At 44.4% G+C, this 20,534-nt stretch overlaps 2 protein-coding genes across 7 annotated transcripts in view; one reads left to right on the top strand and one right to left on the bottom strand.

Annotated features, from left to right (window-relative positions):
• The window catches only part of Pdcd11 (programmed cell death 11), a 38,782-nt gene extending 24,422 nt beyond the window's left edge, over positions 1 to 14,360 (bottom strand). For 2 of the 5 annotated variants that reach the window (XM_010626451.3, XM_010626450.3), the window contains exons 1-12: positions 12,544 to 12,593; positions 12,134 to 12,246; positions 11,366 to 11,497; positions 10,045 to 10,212; positions 8,516 to 8,677; positions 7,055 to 7,178; positions 6,385 to 6,566; positions 4,727 to 4,834; positions 3,829 to 4,035; positions 2,419 to 2,543; positions 2,193 to 2,253; positions 1,254 to 1,400 (exon numbers count right to left, since the gene is read on the bottom strand). In XM_010626451.3, coding sequence (XP_010624753.1) covers positions 1,254 to 1,400; positions 2,193 to 2,253; positions 2,419 to 2,543; positions 3,829 to 4,035; positions 4,727 to 4,834; positions 6,385 to 6,566; positions 7,055 to 7,178; positions 8,516 to 8,677; positions 10,045 to 10,212; positions 11,366 to 11,497; positions 12,134 to 12,246; positions 12,544 to 12,559 — 1,545 coding nt within the window. In that variant the 5' untranslated portion in view covers positions 12,560 to 12,593. The other 3 variants (XM_010626454.3, XM_010626453.3, XM_010626452.3) reach the window with 3 other exon arrangements.
• Positions 13,857 to 20,481, top strand: Atp5md (ATP synthase membrane subunit DAPIT). 2 transcript variants are annotated; one of them, XM_010626455.3, is made up of 5 exons: positions 13,857 to 13,956; positions 18,084 to 18,179; positions 18,263 to 18,361; positions 19,555 to 19,590; positions 20,386 to 20,481. In XM_010626455.3, the coding sequence occupies exons 2-3, from the start codon at positions 18,093 to 18,095 to the stop codon at positions 18,356 to 18,358; spliced, it is 183 nt and encodes a 60-aa protein (XP_010624757.1). In that variant the 5' UTR covers positions 13,857 to 13,956; positions 18,084 to 18,092; the 3' UTR covers positions 18,359 to 18,361; positions 19,555 to 19,590; positions 20,386 to 20,481. The 2 variants fall into 2 exon arrangements, with proteins under 2 accessions (XP_010624757.1, XP_010624759.1); XM_010626457.2 differs by lacking the exon at positions 13,857 to 13,956 and adding an exon at positions 14,624 to 14,709.
• The last annotated feature ends 53 nt before the right edge of the window (positions 20,482 to 20,534 follow it).

Here is a 20,534-nt window from a genome sequence, read left to right on the forward strand (position 1 = left end):
TAATAAAATTAAAAAAAAAAAAAAAGAAAAGAAAATATGTACCAGTGGGCAGCCAATACTCTTGTTAATAATGACAAGACACGTAAGAAGATCTAGAACTGGGAGTGCAGTTCAGGGGCAGCACCTGTGCTCAGCATGCATACGGCTCTGGATTCAGTTCCCAGCACCAAAACCCCGTCAGAATCGCTGCACACCGAGTACCGCCCTAACCAGGGCCTGTGCTAAGCAAGCTGCACACCGCCGTGTTTCACCTCCTCTTGGGGCTCAGCCTCTGCTAGAAACCAATACCCGGGCTTCTGTGCCGGCAGCACACGCCACGCCCCTTCCCTACCACTGAAGTGCTCCCTTTCCTTCCTAGCTCAGGCCTCATCTCTGCAAGTCCAGAGGCACTGGCGTTACAGAGCCATTATCAGCTACATGGCTACAGGCAACGCATCGGGCTTTCCCACACTTTAACTTCCCTGCCTGCAAAGTGAGGACCAGGTTCTACTTAGGGGCCTTGAGGGCTACAGGAAATAATACCCGTCAGCTTACAGCTAAATAGATGCACCCTGAGACCAGACTCTTAAGTGAGGTGAACCAGACACACAGGTGTTAAGTATGGCATTTTCTCTCTAGTTTGAGAAAGTGAAGGGTAAATAAGGACAGAACTATGTAACAGAAAATGATCAAATGGGAAGGGGCACAAGGGAGAGGAGAGAGGGAAAGAGAAAAGATGAAATGGAAACAAAGCTCTCATAAATAAGAAGGGGAAGAGATGTGAAAAGGGGGGAGGGGAATAAGAAAAAATATGACTCAAGATATGTCACTTGTACAGGTACAAATTCCATGTGATGAATGTGATCACTATGTCTATCTAAATTGTACCAAGAAGCGATTAATGATTAAAAAGAAATCATAATGTAAGGCCCCCGGCACAGCGGCTGGCACAGCACACACGCTGCGTGCGGCTGCTATGGTGACCTCCACGCTGCTGCTGCTCCGGCTCACCCTCCCCTCCCCTCCCAGTAACAGACTGAGGCAGCCTACCACTCGTATGGGGCGCTGTGGGCAAGTCACACCTGGCTTACTCTCTCTTCCTGGACGGGTATTTTACCTCCAGTGATACCACACGATTCTCAAGGACAGGAACTCACTTTTCTCTTCTCTGTGCCAGGCCCAGCAATGGACACATCACAAGCTTTATGGGAAAGGCAGAAGCACTCTCGCTTTCTGTCCAGCCAAACCCAGCACACACCCTTCAGGAGGCTCACCCGGCACTTGACCTTGTCCCCGATGTGGTACTTCTTCTCTGGGTTCTTCAGCAGGACGTCAGCCAAGTGCGTGGCAGGTACCAGGCCCCTCATTTGTTCACCCACCTTCACCAGCATCCCAAACGGCCTTATGGACAGCACGGAGCCCTAGGAGTGCAAGGAAAAGGCACCATGAGGCTCCAGAACGGTCTTCCCTCCCTCTCTCACCACAGAGCATGTCATACCTCTTTCAAGCCCAAGCCCACCCTCCTGGCTGACTACACCTGTTACTGTAGCTCTCACCACCCACAGATCTGGACTGAACCAGGCCTAAAGAGCCTTCATATCTTTTTGGTTTTTTTTTGTTTATGAAGAACTGGGAACTGAACTCAAGGCCTTCACACTGAGCTATATCACCAACCTTCTTTTTCTTCTTTGAGACAGAGTCTCTTGCTAAGTTACTGAGTTGCCTGGGCTGGGCTCAAACTTGCAATCCACCTGCCTAAGCCTCCTAGAGTGCACCCCGCCCCTGGCTCTTTCACATCCTTCCGGCTGAAGGTACTGTCCGCCTGTCTTCCAAGAATATTCCCTAAAGGAGGGAACTGTGTCTCCTAAAGAAGGGGGAGCTGCTCAGCACCACATGGCTGGAGGAAAGATAACTCCAGCTGTCTTCGCACTAATATCCCAGGAGCTCAGCTACCACAGGACTGACCCACCAGTTACTGGTTACTACCCTTTAACCACCACCAAATCCCAAATCCCGGGACGGAAGGCCTACTGCCTCTGGGGAGTTTGGTAGTGCCAGGTAAGAACTTGTCTAGACATTACAAGTTACCCAAGGAGGAGAAAGAAATTCTAGTTAGCAGGCAGAGACAAGGAATGTAAGGTCACGTTAACAGAAGAACTAACGAGCTGAGAGGCAACCTGAAGGAGTATCTAGGTCTGTGTTTTCGGTCTTACCTTCACCACTGCCCCAGTTTTGATATCATGATATTTAAGGTACTGAGCTTCGATAACAGACCTACAGCAAAAGGAAAATACAGGACTGATTGATAAACCAGAACTAGAACTATGAATTCAGGGCTACCACAGTTATGCTAGGAAAGGGTCTAACCCACCCCGGCCAGGAGAACGGAGGGCACGCACAGGAGCACAGCTCGCAGCCCCATGGGTCACCGGCACTTACGTCCTCAGAGAGAGCAAGGCCAGTTCATCCATCTGGCTGTAGTCAATAATTCTGCACTTGTGAGTGTTCCCCGGCTTGAAAGCCTCGGGTCTGAAGGCATTCTTAGAATCAGAGAGATGGCTGAGCTGCAAAATGCCAGGCAATCGAGGGTAAGCCAGAGACAATACTCGGAGCCAACCAGACTTCACAGAAAACTGAGGCGCTCAACACGTTCCTCACCCGCCACAGAAAGTGTTTTGACTGACTGCTTTTTTGGTACCGGGGCTCAAACTCAGGACCTTGTGCTTGTGAGGCAGGCGCCAGTACCACTGAGCTACATCCCTGGCCTGCTTTTTTGCTTGAGATGGGATCTCATTGTATAGTCCAGGCTGGCCTTGAACTCACAGCAATCCTCTGTGTTGGCCTCCCCGAGTGCTGGGATTACAGGTGTGTGCCACCACACCTGGACTGATAATTTCTCACTTTTTTTGTTTGTTTGTTTTTTATATATTGAGGGTCTTTTCATGTTAATACCTTTGTATATTTTTACAGTACTGAATATTGAACTCAGGGCCTTGCTCATGCTAGGGTCTCTACACTGAACTACATCTTTTTTCGTGTGTGTGTGTGTGTGTGTGTGTGTGTGTGTGTGTGTGTGTGATTGTTTCTTAATAACATTAAGGATTGAACTCAAGGCCTCATGCATGCTACACAAGTGCTCTATTACTGAACTACATTCCCCAGCACTTTTCACTTTGAGACAAAAGTTTTACTGAGTGGCCCAAAGTGGCTTCAGACCTCTAGTCCTCTGGTCTCAGCCTCCTGAGTAGCTTTTTTGTTTTTTGTTTTATTTTTGTTTTTTTGAGACAGGGTCTCACTGTGTACTTGAGATTGACCTGGAACTCACTATGTAGCCCAGGCTGGTCTGGAACTCACAGCGATCCTCCTGTCTCAGCCTCCCGAGTGCTGGGATTACAGGCATGAGCCACCACGCCCAGCTCTCACTCTTTACCATCATGGAATTTCAACAGGGTCAGAAAACAGACTAGATCATGGGTTGGTAAAGTGCACTCATAAACTGGTGTCTGTTTCTACAAATAAAGTTCTACAGGAACAGAGCCATGTTCCTTCACTTATATACTGTCTGTGGCTATTTTTATGCTCTAACAGTTGAGTAGCTAGGACACAGATCACAGGGCCCATAAGCCTAAATTTTTCATTAATAAAATTTTCATTTAATTAAAACTCTGCTGAGTATCAATGGGCAGGGTATTTAGCTCAGTAGTTTTGCCTCCTGCCTCTCAAGTGCAAGGACCCGAGTTCGATCCCTGGTACAAAAGAAAAAAGAAACCAGTATCAAGAGATAAAGTAACAGAAAGTAACATGTCCCAAAGTCACTCCAGTCAGGAGGTCCCTGCCCAGACTCCATACCCGGGCATAGGCCAGAGCCCCATCCTTCAGCCTGAAGGTGGCCCCTGCCTTGTTGAAAAAGCCCTGGACAGGGACGTCTTTCATCACAGCTCCCACGTGCTGGCAAGAGAGCCGGGTGAGTGGGCGCCCGGGCTGCAGGAAGATGGGGCGCAGGCTCAGGCGCACAGCCCTGGTCCGAGGATGCACACAGAGGATGCAGGCCCTCACCTAGACAAGAGAAAGGGCAAGGATGAGCCAGAGGCCATGGGAGACAGGACATTTACTTTCTTTTTTGTTTGCTCTTCTTAGACAGGGCCTCACTATATAGTTCAGGATGGCCTTGAATTCACCATGTATCTTTCGCTGGCTTTGAACTAGCAGCGATCCTCCTGCGTCAGCCTTCCAAATGCTGGGATTGCCGGGGATTTAGCTCAGTAGTGCTGCAATTCTCCTATGTTAAATATTTTTCATGGGGGTGCACACCTGTAATTCAGCATTCGGGAGGCTGAGGCAGGAGGATCGCCATGAGTTCAAAGCCAGCCTGGGTTACATAGTGAATTCAAGACTGGCCAAAACTATGTAGCAAGACCTTATCTAAAAAAAAAAAAAAAAAAAAAAAAAAAAAAAAAAAACCAAAACAGAACAAACAACGACAAAAAAGCAATGATTTACTACCCCCCAATCAAACTACAGAGTATGTTGTGAAGACTGCAGTTGCCTATTCTGGGCCTGACTCTTCTCTAGCCTCAGCCCAACCACTGCAGCTTCTCGTGCTCCCTCCAGAACACTCTCTACCATGCCCTCACCGTCTCTGCAGACCTGCATGCCTCAGTCCCAGGACCGGCCTGAGGCCTGTGGGAAACTTGGACCGCTGCCCGAGACACACACAGAATCAAGAGAAGACCGGGACATTTCTTACGGCTTGGTTTGAGAAATACGTTCCCACTTTCTTGGGATCCAGGTGCATGAAGTCGACCAGGCCCGTGAAGAACGTGAGGAAGTTCAGGGTAAGGCCAAACTGAGTCACCTGGAAAGAAACAGAACGAGTTGCTTCTCTGAAGGAACCAGGTTGTAGGAGACACTGCTCAAGCACACGGCCACACTGTCCCTAACTGTGCACCTCCACCCAGCTAACCCCTAGCAATCTCTCTTCCTGTAAACTTAAGTGGCAAGACAACCCCAAGCAGGGGCTGCTCACCTCCATTCCAGCCTCAGAGCCAACATCAATGCTCCCACCCTGTGGATTTCTTAATGGGATCCAAGGAGCTTACACAAGTGTCCTGAGGGATCTACCAGCCCAACAGTTCAAACTGCTGCTAACTTGGATATCTGTCTAGAATGAGAAGGTAAAACCCAGATGCTTAAAAAAGGGGAAAGAATGGCCAAGAACAAACTGATTCACCCTCCGGCACCTCCCCAAAACTGAGAGGACAAGCACCCCAAAAGAGGTCTGAGAGGGGAAACTGAAATCAAGGAACAAGTCAGCTCCCCAGCTCCTCTTCTCACCTGCAGGACCCATCCCTCTCCCTCCTCCACTGAAAACAGGAGACTCAAACTACAGGAGAAAGCAAATCCTAAAAAGGTGGATAAGGAGAAACTCTGAGTATCACATAGGTAAAAGACGGGAGGGCTCTTTCTCCCACCCTCTCATCCACACTATGGCCTCCAGTACGCCGATTACTAGATCCTTTCGAGAGAAATCCAAGAGAATCTCCGAGTAGACATTTCTCCAAGGCATGCAAAGGGCTACTAAAGGTGCTCAACGCCATTTATCATTAGGAAAATACCAACCAAAACCACAGTGAGATTCCACTTTGCACCTGGACTGTGATGACAAAAGACCATTTCTCAAAATACCAAAACCAAGAGAAAAACAATAATCGGTGCCTAAGATCAAGAAATGAAGAAATATGAGCAGAAGCTTATTTGGAAATATGGAGGGAAATTTCAAAAGAGAAGCTAATAAAGTTAAAGGTAGGGGTTAGAAGAGATGACATCATTCTTCACGACAACCCTTTAAATATCATCTGACCTTTAAGATCTGTTCAAAAGTAGTATGAGCCAAATATATAACTTTAAATTTTCTAGCAGTCATATTTTAAAATCTACAAATAGAAGAAGTTTCTTCCCCCCAGCACTGGGAATCAAACATAGCATCGCAAGCACTCTGCCTTTGAGCTCCCCCGCTACCCTTCGATTTATATTAATAATAATTTACTTAACCCAGCCGGGTGTGGTGGCGCACACCTGTAATCCCAGCACTCGGGAGGCTGAGGCAGGAGGATCTTGTGAGTTACAGACCAGCCTGAACAACTTAGTGAGTTTCAGATCAGTCTCAAATACATAGTGAGACCCTGTTTCAAAAACAACAACAAAAAAAAACCAAACAAATAATGTACTTAACCCAGCTTGTCCAAGTTATTATTTCCAACAAATGGCACCAACCACATTTAAAGATGCCAATGGCCACGTGTGGCTAGCAGCTACCCTACCCAACAGCAGTTTCAGACTGCATGTACATGAGAACTTTAACAACTACTTTTATTTTAGAAAATGGCAATAACACGAACGGCTTACCTTCTGAACCTCAGCTTTGACCACCAGTCCTGGTAGCAAGTTGTTGAGGCTCCAGTTTTGCTCCCGGGTAGCAATGGCAGCAGAAATCTCTGACTGCTCTACGGAGAGGCTAGCAACTCCTCCGTTGCCTTTCACCTCCTCAATGACGCAGTGCAGGTACTGACCCACCTTCAATTTAGCACCTGTAAGCCCAGCCCCAACCCCAAAGAAAAAATACCTCTCTGAGAAGGACCTTTACCATGGGCCCAAGCCACACCAGAAAACACCCAGGGCTTACCTTCCCATCAGCAGCTAACATCCCCCACATCCCAGGCTCTATGGGACCAGCTACGAGAAAGGAATGAAGCTGCCCTGCCCTGGCGAATCTGGAATTTAGCTACCCCACAAAAATAGGAAAAGTCCAACAAGCCAGGAAAGTGCTGGGGGCCGAAGTACAGCAGAATCTACCGGGTGAGAAGTGGAATCTTGCCCATCCCCAGCTCTGAGTGAGACCCTAGCACTCCCTAGCCTCTCATAGCTTCCCTCCCCTATCAGTGAGGACTAAGCATGGATGTCCCAAAGCCAGCCTTGGGTCACCATTCTGTCACACCTCTCACCAGGGTGACATTTAAATGTTACTCTTATATGCACCATCTCACTGCCAGTTACCAGCCTCTCTTCCTACCCTCACCTTTGTTCTTCTGTCGCATGTATTTCTGGGCTTTCTGAAGTGGCAGAAAAGCTCTGGTCCCAGCAACACCAATATCCATGACATAGCCGTGGTCTTCCAGGCTGGATACCGTACCCGTCAGCAGCTAGGCAAAGAGGAAATATTCCCAAAAGTTCAGCAGTTACAGGATGCACAGCATCAATTAGCAAATGTGAAGGTTCCCACCATTAATCTCAAAAGCTTCCTGTTTTAACTTTAAACCACAATTCCATTAGGCAACGGAAGAGGGACAAGACACGTCGTGCAAAGAAGGACGAAGAGTATGGCCTTACAAAGCCACTCCCACAGTCACAGCTACCAAGAAAATCCAGAGCCCCCTTCTAGCCATCAGTATGTCTCTCAAGCAGCTGCAAGACTCAGAAAGCCCACCGATATCCTCTCCATTCACAGGAAGCACTGCGGCTCTGACATTAGCTCCTTGGTCTTTGATAAGTCACACCTTTGAGACTGTGTCCCCAAATGCAGGAGCAAAGTATCTACCTGCTTACAGATCTGCTGTGTTCTATACAAGATAAAGCACTTGTAATGCCATCCCCCATGGAACAGGCTCTTGGTATCTGTCCATCTCCTGCAATGTGGCTTATTGCTATTACTTTTTTACCCAACTAAATCCTGCCAAACTTCCCAGGCCTTCCCCAAATCCTACTGCTCCTAACCAAACACTGGAAGACCATCTCGATTTTCTGCCCCTTAACTCCCAGAGTACTTGTATGTGTGCAGCTTACTCTCTGCATGTACTGGACTTGGAGGTTCTGCACCAGAACTAATTCTTCCAGAATCTCCATGAGAATAGATACACAATAGTGGGACGCACATGAAAACAGCTGGCAGATGAACTGCCATGTCTACCCCATCTCCTGCTCCCAAGAGGGGCCTCAAACACTCCGCACAAGTGCAAGAGGGCTCTGCAAAAACACTAACTCTATGAGGCAGGAGGAAAACTTCTCACTGTCACAAGTTCCCTCAAAGGCTCCCTCCCTGGAGGCATTTTATTCTCACACCAGTCAAAGCTAGGAGTCGGGCGTGGTGGCACACACCCGTAACCCCAGCACTTGGGAGGCTGAGGCAGGAGGACTGCCATGAGTTCGAAGCCACCCAGGCTACATAGTGAGTTTCGAGCCAGTCTGAACTACAAAGGAAGACCCTGCCCCCAAAAAACAACAAAACAAAACAAAACCAAAAAAAGAAAAGAAAGAAATTTGGGCTTGCTTCCCCTTTTCTACTCTCCAACATAAAGAAGTTAGATTCATGTTTTCAATACTCATTAAGCACTTAAGCACCCAGGAAACCTTCCCTCCAGGACAAGAGTCACTTCCACGTGTGGTGGTTAAGCTAAAAACAAAGGGTGGCCCCAACCAGAACACCCAGAGCACAGGGCAGGGAGGACAGGGCCAGCTCCTCATGCCTGACCCAGATACATACCATGCCAGGCTTCAGGGCCTCAGCACTTAGCACTCTGTTGACATTTCTGGGGTTCAGAGAGAGCTTGACACTCCTTTTGCCTCTCTCTGTGATGCTCACACTGCTTACCACACATCTCACCAGCATTCCAGGCGAGAAAAGTTCAGGCAAGCGGAGTAGGTCCTGCACAATACGAATGAGAAAGACCTGATGCACACCTTTTCTCTGGACAAGAATCCACTACCCAGCCTGACCCTGTGCCTGCAGAGGCGCACCGTTCTGCAGCCGAGTCACAGCTTTTACTCTCCACACAAGGCCTCCAAACATTTCCACGTAATAGGAAAGTATCACTGACCTGTCAAAAGCTGCCTCTATTTAACTGTCTCCACTTCATCTCCTACTCTGTAAACTACTTTCCAGCCCCACACCATATTTATCTCCCCAAAACTCACCCATGAGTCTACATCACTAAACGCAATGGTCTGTCTTGCAGTCCTTCCTTACGGGACCTATGTTTATGTTTTACTTAGTTATACATGCACGCTGCAGACTGAATTCGGGCTTTGTGCGAGCTCACCATGCGCTCTACCCCAAGTTACGCTCCAGCTCTCTTACATGACCTTTGAAAAGGACAACACCGCTGACTATCCCTTTCTTTAAACATTTCCTCCCTGGCTTCTAAGACCCTTTATGCTATGTGGCCCCTACTGCTTTACTGGACAGCAACTCTCCTTCGACATAGCAATTAAAATTAAAATGTGGTTTTTATTCTACACTCAGTCTTTCCAACTTTTCTCACTCAAATTTGCTCCCCATCAGCAACTTTGTCCTTCTTCATAGCTTCAACTACTACCTATCCATTATGTCTCTAGCCCAGACTTCTCCACGCCCAGCACCCACAGGATGGCTCAACTCTACCTCTAACTCAACATACCAAAAAGGCAAGTCATGATCATCTCTCCCATCGAGCCGGTACAACAGACCCGCCTCCCAAACCTCTCTCTGCCACACTCTCAACAGTGAACTTTTCATCTGGCCTTGGCTTAGTTCTCAGTCCTCGGTAGACCCTGGACACAAGGTGCCATCAATCTCACAATCTGTACTACTAAAATTATCTCCTAACTGATCTCTAGCAACTTCTCCTGCCTTTTCAATCTATTTGCTATGGTGTCTACCTGTCACCCACCCCAATGAGACCACTGCAAAAACTTCTAGGATTTAAACTAATCTTAATATAGTCTGCAAGCCATGGATGAGGTTTCCACTGCACTCTCCATCCAACACCACTCTCCCTACTCTACCATACGGGCCTTCTCTCTGTTACACAGCATGCTGCTTCTGCCTGAACTCTTTCTTCTGTTCTTCAGGTTTCAGCTCGAATAGCCCTTCCTTATGGAGGTCTTCCTGGCTCCCAGAACTAAGTCAAAAGCCCCCTTCATTGTTTAAAAAAATAACACAAATCCTCATTACAAATTCTCATGGCACCTGAGCCTTTTCAACTGAGCACTTAGGAAAGTGATAATTTTACATCTGTTGGGGATTTCCCTCACCTTCAGAGGTTCTTCTTGTACCACCTGCTCATTCAGCTTTCTGGTGTAGGCATCACAGATTTCAGTCACTTGCACAAAGCCCTGGAGGCCATTGGGGAGACTGACCACCAGCTCCAGTTCATTTACCTCTTTGACACAACCCAAAATCCGCATTCCCTCACACAGAGACTAGAAGAGAAAAAGTAAAATGTGCATAATAAGAGAACAATGACAGAGAAGTTGGGGAGTCAAGCCCCAGTGCTGACATTTAAAAGCTATACAGTAAATAAACAGAAGTATAGTGTAGCTATCTGTGAGTTATCAACTATCTGCCACGCACTATAAAAGGTCTAGATCAGACAACAGCGTCGATGACCCAAGTTGCTAGAGGATACATTTGCCTTTTAGCACATCCCAAGCAACCCAAACTCAGATGCCTGGCAGATGACCAGGGAAGAAGGCCGGCCAACGGAGACAGCAGCAGTGTGCAGCACACACACGGTTCTAATGGGTACAACCCCTGAACAGCTCCTGGTGGCCACAAACATTGGCACTTAACAGATTTTCATGAGGAACCAGGACTGTTTTCATACAGAACTTCCAGTTTTCTACTTTTGACACCTAGTTGAACAATTTTTTTTTTTTTTTTGATACCAGAGATCGAACTCGGGTCCTCGCACTTGCAAGGCAGGTGGCGGAACCACTGAGTTAAATCCCCGGCCCTGAACAATTTTTTTTTTTCAAAGTATGAAGGACACACAAAACACTGTAGGCTGGATTTGAATCTTTTTCCGAAAATCATTTGACTCTCTTTTCTGTTTTATTTATAACTAAAATATATTGGAAGTTGTAATCTAAAAGTTTAAGAAACATAAGACCACATCACTTTTGGGCCAGGGATTTAGCTCAATGGTTCCTCCACCTGCCTCGCAAGCGGAAGGTCCCAAGTTTGATCACCGGTACCAAAGTAAATAAATAAATAAAGACCACATCACTTCTCTGAGGTAGCTGTATATCTATGAAACAAATGCACAGGATTAGAATGACTGCTAAAGTTCACTGGCAATTCTAGCCTCTGTATGCAAATCCAATGAAAACACCAGCAAAACCACATCACCTTAAAAACAGACAAACAAAAAAGATTCCAGGCATTAATTAGCAATCAAAGGAAATAACTTGATTCTCAGCGTAATTTGCAAAAATCTCTACGGACACGTGCACAGAATACTTACATATGTATATATGTACGGGAAAAAAGAAAGAGGGGAAAAGGAAGAGGAAAGAACAATACAAACCTCACCAAACAGAGTCGTGTGGTAAAAGAAAACCAAACTTAACAAACCTCCACACTGAGGATTTCAAACTTCTCTTTGACAGACTTGCCACTCTCTCTCTTTTCAGTTTTCAACTTTTTTGTTTTTGCTGGGCCTTTCTGGTTCTTTTTCCTTTTGATGGACTGTTCTTCAGAGGAAATCTAAAGAGGAAAAATGATGCACAAACGTCCAAAAGAACAAGCAGCAGCAATTTCCTTCACATTTTACCTTCTACTTTGGGTTATTCCTCACCTTCTGTCATTCTGTTACTCTCCCTCTCCCTGCCATCCCACTCCCAAATGCTTCCATGACAAGCTACATGGTTTCAACTACATAATCTCCCCGAGCCTCAGTCCTTATCATGCAGTTGGAATTTATACTGTATTAAATGAAATGGTCGGAAAGATCACAATATAAACTTAAGGCCATATTCCAAAAGTCAATTCCCTTCCTCTAGGATTTAGAGTACAGTCTACTCCAGGTCAGACCACAAATTTCAATAAAAATCCTGACAGTTATATGTGATAAGGATCCCTTTAAAAAAATACAATGTTCAAACTGCTTTTTTTCCATTTTTAATCAACACGGCACAGAATCTTTAAAAATAAAGTAAACTTCAAACTCAAAGTACTAAGGGCCACGCTTTAAAAGATAGGGCTTTTGTGCTGTTACAGGCAAACAAGTTCAATTTATAGAAGTGGATCTTAGGAAGAAACAAAACTAGAAAGTAAGGATTATTCTTCACAGATGCTAGAAAGGTTTCTAGTGATTTTCTCAAAAAAAAGCATACTACTTACATCAAATAAGTTGTCATGTTCAATTGACTGCTGGTAAGATTTCTCTAATTTGTGGATCTTTCTTGCGCCCCCTCGGGGAAAGCTTTCTTCTATGGCTGCCATGTCTGGGTCTCCTAAAAACAATGCAAAGAATAACCATGAGATGTAGCAGTGATTCAGGTTTCATAAAGGCTGGAAACAATGAGCAAAAGAACCTTCTAGTAATGTTCTAGGCAAGAGTCAGGCTATGACGGATGGTTGGGATGCTGAGCCTGAGTTACTCCATATATCACTTTCCCAAAGATTTCTGCTTCAAAACTACAAACTACACACCTTCCTCCATGAAAGAGGTGACAGACTCAACGTAGGAAATAGTCATTATGTAGGTACAATTATGTCAGACATACATAAATGAATATATAAACCCTTACCCTCAAAAGCACACATTTAGAAGATGTAATGGTAATGCAAACAATCTGAAAAACAAACCAAATTATATACTATAAGCAAAGAGGTAGGGATTAATAGTCTTCTACAAAGGAGGAGAGCTTCAAAAGGGGATGCTTTCGAGCTGAATGTTACAAGATGAACAGTCAGACAAGCAGAAAAGTAACACAAGCATACAAGACAGACATGGTGGAGCACAGCTGTGATCCCAGTGCTTGGGAAGCTAAGGCAGGAGGATTACTGGGAGTTAGAGGCCAGCCTGAGCTTTACAGTGAGACTCTGCCTCCAAAAAAAAAAAAAAAGGAAAAAAGCATAGAAACAGAAAAAAATCCTGCTATTCAACAAACACCATCAGTCTGCATAAATCATTCAAACACTTGCTGCTGCCTCTCTTTGAAGAATAGTTCAACTAAGCACAAGAAAGATAAAGCATAATAATTGGAATTAAGTTTTAAAAGACAGGTTAGGATTTTGGGGGAAGATATTAAATTAGACATAGATTATGTTTATTTTGACAAGCCAGAGCCTTACCTAGAAGAGATGGGACAGCAATCAAGAAAAATATACTACAGGCTACGCAGTGGACAGGAAAAGAGAAGACTAAGGCAAGTAAATTAGGTAAAAGGGCTCAAATGCATTCAGCAGAGGAACTAGAGCCAGACGGAAGTTAGAAGAGCCTGGTTCTGAAAGGCACTTGTCTAGAGGTACTTTAAGAGGGACTAATGAGAAGGAGCTTAAGATTGGGAATCACGTATGAGTGCGTGCTTCATACAAACGGATAAGTGGAAGAGATCTAATCTGCTGGGAAATCAAGCCTTACTCTCACTTCAGAGAGAAACTGAGGCTACAAAAACTAAAGGGATCTGGAAGCAGAGGAGGAACTCAAGCTATTTTCCCAGGAAAGCCTGGGGTTGCAGGAACCGCTAGAGCAGAGCTGGCTCGGGTGGACGAACCACTCACCCCGCCGGAGGATGCTTGGCAGGGACCAGGGGGTTCTGGCCTTCGGGCAGACCTTAGAGGCACGAGTGGTCTTTCCCTTCTTGTTTCGCCCCCACTCACCAAGTTCCCGGCGGCAGCACCTTTTCACTCCCGAGCCCGCATGGTCACATTCACACACGCGGAACCCAGAGCACCCGTAACACCACGGTGCTCTTCCGGAGCCGTGGGCGGGCTCTATGTGCTACTTCCGTTACTACATAGAAATCTACTGGACTAGACGGTAATGCGGAGATCGGAAGCGAAAGGGCGGGACTCAGCGCCCCAGCCAATCGACGGAGAAGAGTGAGCCGCAGGGGTCGGTTAAACGCGAGCGGAGAAGGCGGCCCTTTCCGGCCTGGCTGTGGAGGGACTTGTGTAAGTTGAAGGACGTCACCTGCGGAATTTGTGGTTCTGACGAGGTGAGTGAAGAGGAGTCCCGGGATCGGACTTCGCGCCTCAGCTTTGTAGGGTCAACCCAAGTCTGACGGTTTCTGGCCCGGGAAGTCCGAGGGACCTTCGCTTTAGGGGGCCGAACGGTGGGGATGAAAAGGGAGCTAGAGAAATGGGGTCGGGGTCGCGGGTGCGGGCAACAGCCGGCCTCCCGGAGGCGCGCGCCGCTCCCAAGACGCTTCGGGCGCATTTTCCACTGAACAAAGTGTCGCGCTGCGAGGGGAGTCCCTCAAGGTCACCTGGTGACGTGAAACTGGGCGAGGACACGGCTCCGACCCCCGTCTCTGGCCGAACTCACCTCTTTTCGTGTGTGTGGCCGAGGATATTTCCCCCGAGCTGCGAGGAGGAAGCCGACAGCCAGGCCTCCTGTAGCTGCGCAGCGGCCTTTGTCCGGCGAGCGCGAACGAGTCTGGGTTCCAGTGCGTGGGGTCGGCGGCCGGCGTTGTTTCCTGGGGGAGTCCGAGCCGACAGCCGAGCGGCTCGCGGCCGAGTTTGCGCTCACCTCTCCCAGTAGGCGTCCAGTCGGATGGGAGAGAAACGGTATCGAACAACGGAACCTACAGGGCAGCGGGTCTTTAATGAAATGCTGGCTTTATGGCAGAGAGCAGCGTGAAGGGATTGGTCGTGTTCCTGTTGGTCAGCGCCTTGTTTAGAAACGGAGACAGAGGCCCTGTGCGCTTAGACTTCCCCACGGACTGCCATTTAACAGCTTAAGTTCACAAGTATGCGTCTTAGGTGATTTTCTCCTTCAATGATACGTTTTTCTAAACTTACCTGTGGCTTAAAGGGAAGCAAGTTGCAATTTAATGATTGTGCAGAGGGCACTCTAAAACAAGGCTTCCTGATCTTTGCTGTCCAGTAACCTGCCTTTTGCTAAAGGGTGCAAACTTAGATGTTGGGGCTTATTCGCGTTCTCTCATCAGCAACACTCCACTCAGCCTCTGTGCAGCCTCTCTTTAAGATCTACACTGAATTTCAGTTACCATGTCATGCCTTTTCCTGCAAATCAGAATTAGTCTTCTGGCTTACTCCTATATTTAGAGTGAAATTTAAAGCACTTTGATGTTTCAGTTGGACACCACATCCTCCCTCAAAATTTTGCTAGGCACGCTGCATGGGAATTGTCACTTAACAAGTTGACACAGTTAAGCACTTGTTTCTGTAGTGTTTCTTGTAAGAACCTACTTCATACCATAATAAAAAAAATTATTACAAAATGAATGGAAGAAATATTCCTTTAGTAGATTTAGCAAAATGAGAGTTAATGTTAAAACTATATCATAAAGATTTCTTTTAATGGAGATTTTCCAACTTGAGTTAGACTGGCCAACGTACATGAAGTGACCTAAGAAAATGTTTCCTCTCCAAAACATTCAAAATTAAAATCTTAAATTGTCATTGCCAAGTCTCTGCACATGAATGTCTCTAAAGGCCTTAGAATGGCAGAGGAGAGCCAGTTTCCATAGCAACAACTCCCTCACTGATCTCTCCCTCTTCCATTTTGTCAAGAGCCAGCAGTCACTGCCACTGCCTACTAATCTCGACCGGACCTCGACCGGCTCGTTTGTTAGCAATCAACTTGGCGTGGTGTCGGTCATGGTAGATAGTTGGTCACACATACAAATTTTCAAATGCCGTTGTGTGGTGACCATTGGAATGTCTCTTTCCTATGATAAAAGGAATACATGCCTTTGTAAAATACACAGGAACTATAGACCTGACCTGTCTTAAAAGTTTGCTATATAATAAGTTGCCAGGAATGCTGATGCTGCTGGTCTAGGGACCAAACTTTGAGAATCATTAATGTACTCTATAGTATATTATTTAGAAATACAGTTTTTTATAATTTTGGATTTTTTGTGTGTGTGGTTTGGTTTGGTTTTGGTTTTTTGAGAGGGTCTTGTTATGTAGTTCAGGCTGGCCTTGAACTTTCTAGCCCAAGCTAACCTTGAACTTGTGGCAATCCTCCTGCCTCAGCCTCGTGAGTGCTAGGATTACATGTGCCACCAAAGCCTGGCGATTTTTTATTATTTACCATTACTTAGGGTCCTTTTTCCGTGTCAGTGCATGAAAGATCTATGGACATTGTATTTCTTCTAATGGAAACCATTATTAGTCTTGCATATTGTACAGATGGATTTTTAGTTTTTCTAGTTTTTTACTTTCATAAACAGCATTTTACCTGGGCATGGTGGCTCATGCCTTCTAAGCCCAGCATTCTGGAGGCTGAGGCAGGAGGATCACCATGACTTCGAGGTCAGCCTGGGCTACATAGTGAGTTCAAAGACAACCTGAACTGCGTAGCAAGACCCTGTCTCAAAGTATTTCAGTGACTATTCTTGAACCACATAATTTCAACATATTTCTATAGTTGAGGTCTTGGGGAAAAAGATTAACCACCTAGATGGAAAGACATACTTGTTATATAATTTGATAGATATTCCAAATTGTACTCTAGGAAGGCTGTACCAGTTTATACTACAAGCAAAAAATGCTGAGTCCCATGTTCTTATTTAACACTGCTTCTTAGTTTTATCTATGCCAGTTTGATGGATAAATACTAGTCTCATTTTACATTTCTTTGTAAGATTTTATGTTTTGCCTTTTTCATTCCTGGTATTCTTTATATTTTCCCTTTGCCAAGATAATTAAAATATTTCCCATCTATTCTTTAGAACTTGCTGGTTTTGTTGTTTACATTAACATCTTATTTTGGCATAAGAAGTGAGGAATCCAGCTTCCCCACCCAACAGAGCCTAGTATTTCAACTCTATTTAGTAAATGATCCCATCTTTGCCCACCCATGGAACCCCTAAGTGATTTATAAGAAGAAAAACTTACATAAAAGTAGGGGTTGTAAGTTATGTTAATTAGCAGTCACCCCTTTGAGAAAGTTTGAAAAATATCACAAGCTGCAAATTTCAACTAGTCTTCATTCACATCTATGTTTATAGTAGCACAACCTGGACTATTCGTAATAGCTCATAATAACTCATAATAGCTAATCTTTGATGCAGCTTCTATGTCCATTGACAGGTCAATGGATTTAAAAACGTGTTTTATATACAATAGAGCACATTGTGCTATAAAGGATGACAGATTTAAATCATCTGTAGGAAAATGGATACACCTTGACTTTTTTTTTTTTTTTTTTTGGCATCAGGGATCAAACTCAGGACCTTGCACTTACAAGGCAGGGGCGGAACCACTGAGCTACATCCCCAGCCCCAAGACCATAATTTTAATGAAGTACATCAGATACATGAGCTTAAATATTACATGATTTCTCTTATATAAGAAACCCAAAAGGGCTGGGGATTTAGCTCAGTGGCACTGCACCTGCCTTGTAAGCTCAAGGTTCTGAGTTTGATCCCCAGTACCAAAAAAGAAAGAAAGAAAGAAACCCTAAGTATAATGAGCAAAATAAAAATGGGTAATAGGTAACAGGGAGATCTTCTGCAAGTGGGAAGGGAACAAGAGCTGAAGGGGGACATAAAAGAATTAAGACGTGTCATGTATGTGTACCAGTTCCCCATGATGAATGTAATCAATATGTACTGCAGACATGCACTAATAAAAATTTTTAAAGCCCAAATTTCAGAACTTCAACAACAAAAAACCTGGTTCAATGAACCATAGTAGATAGAGCTAGGAATAAAAACTGAACTATACTGAATCAGAGAGTGGACTTAACACTTGTATGTTTTTGTATTAAGGGGGTTTTTTAAAATTTTTTATTCTTATTTTTTGAGACAGGGTCTCACTATGTAGTTGAGACTGACCTGGAACTCACTGTGTAGCCCAGGCTGGTCTCGAACTCACAGCGATCCTTCCATCCTCCCGCCTCAGCCTCCCGCATGCTGGGATTACAGGCGTGCACCACCACACCTGGCTTTGTGTTAAGTGGTTTGACATATTCTGAAGTGTTTATGAAACTAGTCAGGTTAAAGTCCTAGACTGTTTTCATTTTCTTTGCTACTGTTGTGTTGGCCAAAACAGATAGCAATTATGCACAGTGAGTCTTAGTGTTTAAAGTAAAACTATATTTTTCTTTTGAATTGCATCCAAACCAATTTATTAATGCTTTTTTTAAAAGATTGGAATCATGGCAGGTCCAGAAGTCGATGCCCAATACCAGTTCACTGGCATCAAAAAATATTTCAACTCTTACACCCTCACAGGTAGAATGAATGTAAGTATTAATGCTAACTTTAAGCAGTTATATTTTAGAATAATACAGGCATGGCAATAACTCTTGTTTGTATTTTTTTTCAGTGTGTCCTGGCCACATATGGAGGCATTGCTCTGACGATCTTGTATTTCAAGTTAAGGTCTAAAAAAACAAAAACACCAGCTGTAAAAGCAACATAAATAGTAAGAAGCTAGCATTTAAAACTTTATACGGAGCTGGGCGTGGTGGCGCATGCCTGTAATCCCCGCACTGGGGAGGCTGAGGCAGGAGGATCGCTGTGAGTTCGAGACCAGCCTGGGCTACACAGTGAGTTCCAGGTCAGTCTCAACTACATAGTGAGACCCTGTCTCTAAATAAATAAATCAGACTTTATACGGGCCAGGAATGCCACATCTGTCTGGCAAGTGTAAGGTCCTGAGTTCAATTCCCAGTACCCAAAAAATAAAAATAAAATAAAATAATAAAACTTTATAACTGGCTGGATATCATGGTGCATGCCTAGAATCCTGGCTGTTTCTCACACTGAGGCAGGAGAGTCAAGTTCATGACCAGCCTGGCCAGTTTAGCAAACCTGTCTCCCAGTAAAATTTAAAAAAGAGCTGGAGACATAGCTCAGTGGTAGAATGTTTATGTAACATATGTAAGGCTCTGGGCTCAATCCCCAATATGATCTGTTTGTTTTAAAGTTTATAACAGCCATTTTTGTATTGGTTACGATAATAGTAAACTTATCATTTTGCAAACGTACTGCATACAGGAAAGTATGTTGCCTATGTATCTCATTACTTTGACAGTTTTTATTTTTTGGCTTAGCTCTTTTTTAATGTATTTGGTTTCCAAAGGCTATGATCATGTCTATAATTTTATAAAAAGTATTTTCTGATTTGAATGTATGAGTGTTCATACATATATTTCACAGAAGAAATCCTCATAATTAAAAAAAATAATTTCAATGAATACTTTGAACCTGAAGCATTGTATTTATGAATGTTTTCTTAGGTTAAAGGATCATGAGGCACCCAGCTTTGTGAGAGGGTGTGTCTTTTGCTTTACCCTTTGTGGATTACTATCAGTTTCCTGATTTGATGAGTAAAAAAACATTGAGTTGTACACCATGCTATGTGACGGTAATCCCAGTTACTTGGGAGGTCCAAGACCAACCTGGAAAACTTAGCAAGACACTGTCTTGAAATAATAAAGAACTAGGGATAGAGCTCCAGTTTCCCTGGATCCAGTTCCCAATACTGGAGTGTTTTGGGGTGGAGGGTCCCCTCTTGCTTTTTCTTCTGTTTGTATTTTTCATAACATTCTGTTCCTGTCCTTGTTTAACAGTTGAGTGACTCTTCATGTAATAATTCTTTTTTGCTTTTTGCAGTGTTGGGGATCAAACCGAGGGCATCGTGCATACTAGGTAAGTGCTCTGCCACTGAGCTACAAACCCAGCCCTGAATGAACTTCAGTTATTTGTTGTCTTTTGGTAGTTTGTCTGCTAGTTTCATATATAATCTGTCTTTTTTCTCCTTCCACATGTTTGTATTACCTCAAGCCCCATTTGCCCACCCTTAAGTGAACAAATGTGTTAGCCATATAATATGCAGGCAGTCCAAAATCCAGATGTTCATCTGATGTAATTCTTCCTTAGATAGTAATTTTTCTTCTGCTGTTAAGAGCTTTTCCAATCTCAAAATGTTTCCTTTGGGAGACTGCATATTCCAGAATGCAGTGGCCTAAAGCTTATTCTGACAGATAGGTAGTTTTTGAGCTAATTTTTCATATATTTTAACTCCTAACTTGGGGAGGGGTGGCAGTACCTAATTAAAATGGAAAACTTGTTTCTCATGTTAAGATGGGAATCTATTTTGTTACTTAAAATGTTACTTTGTATACTAGACTTTTTTAGTAGTCTATCTTTAGAATCTTAGTGAATTTCCTGCAGTTCTGCTATTAAAAGGTGGCATGTTTGGGGTGAGGGATGTACCTGAGAGAATGTGCCTAGCATTCAGGTCCTAGATTCCATCCCACCTTAGGGAGAAAAAACAAGTATCAGTCTGAGATACCTTAATTCTTTGGGCCTTACTGACTCCTTTGAGAATCTGATGGGTTTATATTGAATTTCTTTAGGATTCATAATTATTAAATGTCTTAAAAGAAGAATTGAACATATTTGTGTCAAAACTGTTTTTGCTTTCTTCATGGAATTTTACAGCATTGGACTTCATCTGTCAAGTTCCCGTGCCTGGAGGAGCTAATGTCACACATCATGTAATACTCAGTTTGTACAATAAATTATGAACCTGGAAAAGCTGGTTGTCTTTATTTACAAGGTATCAAAAATATAAAAACTGTACAAAATGC

This window comes from Fukomys damarensis, unplaced genomic scaffold, assembly GCF_012274545.1.
Source record: "Fukomys damarensis isolate Sample0158 unplaced genomic scaffold, DMR_v1.0_HiC HiC_scaffold_8, whole genome shotgun sequence".
Classification (NCBI taxonomy): domain Eukaryota; kingdom Metazoa; phylum Chordata; class Mammalia; order Rodentia; family Bathyergidae; genus Fukomys; species Fukomys damarensis.

Excerpts from the sequence above, each read along its gene's own strand:
- Atp5md (XM_010626455.3), top strand. The coding sequence starts at position 18,093 with ATGGCAGGTCCAGAAGTCGATGCCCAATACCAGTTCACTGGCATCAAA. Across the intron at positions 18,180-18,262 it reads CCCTCACAGGTAGAATGAAT|TGTGTCCTGGCCACATATGG; the intron begins GTAAGTATTAAT and ends ATTTTTTTTCAG.